Source organism: Gekko japonicus, unplaced genomic scaffold, assembly GCF_001447785.1.
Source record: "Gekko japonicus isolate JY-2015 unplaced genomic scaffold, Gekko_japonicus_V1.1 scaffold615, whole genome shotgun sequence".
Classification (NCBI taxonomy): domain Eukaryota; kingdom Metazoa; phylum Chordata; class Lepidosauria; order Squamata; family Gekkonidae; genus Gekko; species Gekko japonicus.
Genome location: NW_015161969.1, coordinates 288,526 through 294,525, shown reverse-complemented (window position 1 = coordinate 294,525; position 6,000 = coordinate 288,526). Strand labels below are relative to the sequence as shown.

At 41.3% G+C, this 6,000-nt stretch overlaps 1 protein-coding gene across 1 annotated transcript in view; it reads left to right on the top strand.

Annotated features, from left to right (window-relative positions):
• DDX46 (DEAD-box helicase 46) overlaps positions 1-6,000 on the top strand; it is a 32,920-nt gene that overhangs the window by 4,310 nt on the left and 22,610 nt on the right. The window contains exons 4-5 of the mRNA XM_015429655.1: positions 2,135-2,275; positions 5,251-5,347. Of these exons, the coding sequence (XP_015285141.1) occupies positions 2,135-2,275; positions 5,251-5,347 (238 nt within the window). The remainder of the gene's footprint in view (positions 1-2,134; positions 2,276-5,250; positions 5,348-6,000) is intronic.

The window sequence follows — 6,000 nt, the reverse complement described above, 5'->3', positions numbered from 1 at the left end:
AGGTGATGCTCTGTCTTCTTGGTGCTTGGGGGGGGGTCAACAGTGGGAGGGCTTCTAATGTCCTGGCCCCACTGGTGGACCTCCTGATGGCACTGGTATTTCTGGCCACTGTGTGATACAGAGTGTTGGGCTGAATGGGCCTTTGGCTGATCCAACATTGGCGTCTCTTATGTTCTTATGAGGTGCTCAACCACTCCATTTTATCCCTAGATCTCTTTAACCTTTATGTTAAGCCTTTAGTCAAGCTCATCAGGAGCTTTTGAGTGTTTGTCATCACTGTGTAGATGGCACTTAGCTATGCATTTCATCTAAAACTCAGAAGCAGCTGTGAAGGTCCTGGACTAGTTTCTTGGGGCTATGGTCAGTTGGCTGAGGATTAACAAACTAAAATTTAATCCAGACAAGAGAGGTGATGCTAGGTTGGAAAGGCAGAGTGTTTGGCTGGTGTTGATCTACTAGACGTAGATGCCGTTTAGCTGATACCAACTGTGACCAGGGCAACACATGTAAACTCCCTTGTCCCAGTGAACTGGACCCAGACCATGCATACCTTAGTTCCATCCTCGATGAGTCAGCCATTGTCTTGGGGGCGCAGATTCTGTTGTGTTTAGTGGCTAGTCCTAGGTTTGTACTTTTTACCAGTCCACCTCTGTTTGGGTCCCAGTGAACTGGACCCAGACCATGCATGCCTTAGTTCCATCCTCGATGGAACTTTTTACCAGTCCACCTCTGTTTGACCTACAGAGTCAATAAAATTTGGCTGATTGTTTCCGATCTGGCAATGGCTGTCTAATCAGGTGGTAGCCAAAATGGTAAGGAGTGATGCCAACAAAATGGAGGCATACTGGTCCTGGCAACAGTTGTTTCTCTCATGGTAGAACTTGGGAATGTTCTTGATCCTGGCCTTTTGATTTATAAATAGGTCAGCGCTGTTGCTAGGAGCACCTTCTTTCAGTTACATGTTTGCTTATTAGATAGCACCATATTTAGACTCTACAGACTGAAACTTGCTACTGTAAACTCCTGGTTGGACCACTGTAATAATCTCTGTATGAGCTGCCTTTGAAGATTATCTCGGGAGCTTCAATGAGTACAAAACGTGGCAGCAAGATTCCTGTCCGGGGTTAGCCACTTGGAACATACTACTTCTGTGCTGTGTCAGCTGCACTAGGTACATTTGCTTCCACACCCAACTCAAAGTGCTGGTTATTACCTTTAAAAGCTCTCATCTACTGGTATATTCCCCCCCACCAGCTGCATTTCTAAGACAGATTTCTGTTTATAGTTCTCTCTCTTAGCATTGTCCGTACAGCAGCTTTCTCTGTAGTAGGTCCAGCCCTCTGGAATGGTCTACCAAAATGAGTATGGACAGCTCTATTAGCAAGACAGTTCTTTTTCGGAGGGCATTTGGTGGAGTGTGAACTGTATCTGCAGATCTGATTGTATTAGTCTGGTGTTTTGTTTTTTGTTACGGACTCTTATGTTTTGTGAACTTATAATGTTGTCCAGTTAGCTGCCTTGAGTCCAAGGAAATAAGGTGGGATAGAAATATTTTAAATAAACAAATATAATGAAAAGAAAATACTTTGTGTTTTCTGGTGACAGAAATACCCTTGCTGAAGGATAGGAGGTTTTTTGAGTTGGTGTAACCCCTTTTAGCTGTTGATAAGTTGTAGTAATTAGCTTAGATGTTTGAGTGATGTTCAGTATGCTCATTTAGACACATGAAGTTGCTTTATACTGAATCAGATAATTGGTTTGTCAAGGTCAGTATTGTTTATTCACACTGGCTGTGGTTCTCCAGTGGCTCATGTAGAGGTCTTTCATATCATCTACCACCTGTTTGTTTTTTCTTCCTTTTTAAAGCTGGAAATGCTGGAGATTGAACCTGGGATCTTTTGCATCCCAAGCAGATGCTCTGCCACTGAGACATGGCCCCTTCCAGACAATTAGTAAAGATATTGTTCTCACAACTTGTAGCAATCCGGTATCCAGAAACTGGTGTTACATTCTTCAAAAAGGAGAAGTTGGTTACTGACATACACATTTCTACTGTCTCTATGATTAGTAACACTTTTTCATACCAGTATTTCCTATATAGTACTGCTTAAAGACCTTTTCTACTTTTTTGCAGGCGTTCAAGAAGTAGAGAGAGGGAACGGAGCAGAGAGAGGAGACGATCACGGAGTAGAGAGAGGAGACGATCCAGAAGTCGAAGCAGAGGGAGACGATCCCGATCTTCTAGCCCTGGCAAGAACAAGAAAGTAGAAAACAGGTAACTTTTTACTGTGTAGCACTGTATCCAGTTGTACCAATAAAATAGATATAGATGTGGCCAGGACAAAGTAGAAAGTGACGGCTTCATTTTGATGGATAATTTTAAATTAATTGTAAATGACCATAAATTAGATGTACTTCCAGACAAAGAGAGTCCAGCATTAGAAAGTGTTCTCAGTGTGTAAGAGCATCTGCTGTTTCACCCTTTTCTTTGCATCCGCTAGCCGTCTTGGGGTTATTGAGAAAGATTTTGGTTTGAGATAAGGAACAGCATGGGACAAGTTTCAGAGAACTTGTTATTGGAGGGATTTGTGCAGATGGAGAGGCTAAGAAGCAGAGTGGTGAATAAGGCAGGGAATGATGTGAAATAACCCCAACCATAGCATAGGAAGGAGCAGTTAAACAGTCTTTGAGCACTGAGGAAATGTTTGCATTGCCTCTTCCTTGTATGCTTGTATCAGAAAATATAATGTATGCCCTTCATACATAATCCTATGTTTTAGTCCAATTAGTGTAGAATTTAGTTCTGCCGATAGGCTTGTTCATAATCAGTTTGAGAAATGTTTTGTAATTGCCATCATTCATGTTTTTGTCCTGCTCCCCCTCTACTTTTGTGGATGCTTTCCCCCCTTTAATTTTAAGCTCATAGTGTTTGCACTAACATATCTATCCATTTACTTACGCCAGAAGCTTAATTTCTGTGTTTCCCCTCTAACCCTAAACCCTTTTCCACACATCTCTGTTAAGTCAGCTAACTAATTGCAGAAGGGGAGAGAGTGCACAAGATACATCAAAGGGGTAGGAGGGGATAATCTACAGCAGGGCTCCTCAATGTGACACCTGTGGGCACCATGGTGCCCGCAGTTCCATTCCCTGGTCCTTGCCAAGCTTCATGGAAAGTGGGTGGGGCCATGCTAAGGTAGGGTTTGTTGGCCGCCCTCGTTCACACGGAAAGGTTTTCCACTGCAGTAGCAGCCACGGCTATACGATCAGGTGCACAGGTACGCTTCTGTGTTCCCTTAGTTTCTCAGTCCTTCCCTCCTCCAGGCTTTCCTTCATATCATGTTAACGTTTTTCCGTAATTCTTTTGCAAAGCAAGAACAATGGCTTTGCCTCCTGTGGCAGTCATTTTGGGTTGATTCCACCACCCCCTCTCAAAATTCCAAAGGTGCCAGCAGGCAGAAAGTTTGGAGTTTCCTGATTTTTGGGTTGTGATGGCCGCTAGTACAGAGTATTGGTGCCAGTGGCTCCGATACCAACACAAACATGCCTCTACTACAAGAGAAAGATTCCATCACTAGCAACACAAATTTATAGGATCCAACCCAGTGACTAACCCCTAGGGTGGACACAAATCCTACTCTTTTTCTTTGGGGAAATTCCTCTGCCCACAATCCAAAACCCCCAATATATGATTAACACCTGATAGACCCCCTAGCATAAAAAGATAGGTGTTATAGTATCAAGGCACAACACTAGCCCCTATTAGGAAGAATGGAGGGAGCTGGCTATAACTGCAGGACTCATGCAAAGAAAGAGATTTCCCCTGGAGCAAGGCTCCTTGTGCTAGAGGAAGGTTCTGCCACTAGCAACGTAGAGTCACAGCATCCAGCCTAACACCAGGCCCTGAGTTTATTACACTGGTGATTTTCAGGCCACCTTAAAATTTAAAGTTGCAGACTTCTTTAGAACCTGCTCCCTTTACTCCATTGGGGCATCTCTTTATGAGGCCAGGCTGGGAAAAGCTGAATTAGTCCTCTTTGTTCTGTGGGTGAGAGTTCTAGAAATTAAAATCAGGTGTGTGGAATGAGAAATATTAGCAAGCAAGCATTCAGTTAGGTTATTCATTTAAAATATATAAACCTTATCTGAAATCTGCATCAGCTTTTTTCGAAGTAAAATGTGTGTGGAATGAGAAATATTAGCAAGCATTCAGTTAGGTTATTCATTTTAAATATATAAACCATATCTGAAATCTGCATCAGCTTTGTTCGAAGTAACAAAAAGCACGTTTTAAAACTTCAGTGACACAAATTCTGTCTCAAGATAAACATATGGTTTTTGTTAAAATAGTTCAGTGGGCTCTAAAGAGAACTTAATAAGATTTTACCAACCAAAAATGATTTCTACATTTATTGCCTTGGGTTAGCACATGTTTCGATTGGATTTGTCCTTTTTGTGGTAGAAGAGGTGGGAATAATAAAAATCCATAATAAACATGATAAATGGTTTTCATATTGAAGCCGTATGTGTCAGATTCTGAGGAAAAGAGTTTTTCTTAAAAAAAAATCAGCCAAGTTCTGATTCCTTAGAGGACTCTAACACTTCCAAGGCAAGTGCTAAATCACTTAGTGAAACTAGCATTCATTTTTTTAGTTGCTTTGCACATGTTGCTGCCTTCAAGGAGGTGTAAAATAAACATTAGAACCCTTAGAGTATTGACCCTTAAGTATTCTGGAAAGGAAATTTGCAACTGGCAAAAAAGTTTAGGAATAAGCATATACTCCCAATGGTTGTATGTCTCTAAAACTGATGCACTTGATAAGAGATTAAGGCTAGAATCAGAGGAGGCTTTGCAGCTCACTTTCCCTTCCTGCTCCTGTCCCTTGGAATGCCATTTGAGGTGATACCAAGAGGCTGTAGTAGGAAAGAATGCCTGGAAACCTGCAGTGCACAGACTGACATTTATATCCTAATTTAAGGCTGCAATGCTGTGTATACTTAAGAGTGAGTCCCACTGAATTCATAGAATTTGAACATATAGAATTGGGTTGCAAGTATACATGCAACATCCTCTTCAGGGTGAAGTGTATCTAAAACCTTTGAAATAGGTGTGGTTTGCATGTGATGAGTTATTTCAGGCAGATAAGTCATTGTGTAAAGTCACTGTTTCTGTTCTTTGCACATACAGCTTCTCAGGTGAAGCTGAAGTGCCCTGACAGTTAACTACAGTTCTTAAAATTGGCTTTTCAGATCACGATCTAAAGAAAAGGTAGAAGGAGTGGAAGTTATCAAGGAGAAGAAAAAGGAGAAAGAAGACAAAGAAGAAGAAAAGGATAAAGATGTTAGCGTATGTACAGTGACAGTTACAAAGCAAACTGTTCTAATTAGCATTCTGCTTTTCCAACTTTAAAATCTGGGAAGACTCTTGTTAGTTTCCATACTGGACATAGCACAAACATTGTTCTGTGTTTTTCCTGATAAAAGAATTATATTAAACACAATTACTTAACACAGGACTTCATAACAAGTAGGAGATAAACTGCAGATGGGGTGTGACTGCAGTCTGATGCTGTGGCCACTTCTTTTGGAAATACTGTTGTCCAGCTGTGGGGTTGTAATTTGTTTCTTCCTGTCTTCCACTTTCTGTACAGGTAGTACTTAGTACACATTCCTTTGATTGGCATATTATCAGCAAATCTCAAGCAAAAAACAAGCATCCAGAGCTTTTAATATAGTTGCTCCTAGAGAACAGCTCACATAACCCTGACTGGCATACATACACAAGAGTTTCCATCTCTGATGATTTGCTGCTGTTAAGTGTCATCAGTTTCTTGCAATACCTTGTGGGCCATTCTGTTCTTCACCTCTCAGGTTGTCAAGAGTTCAGTACGCCATTGAAATTGCATTGAAAGTAGCTGGTTACCATATTCTGGTTGCCATGTTTTTGCCATGTGTGGGTTTTGCATATTTCCTCTTACTGATTTCACTGGGGTTGGCATT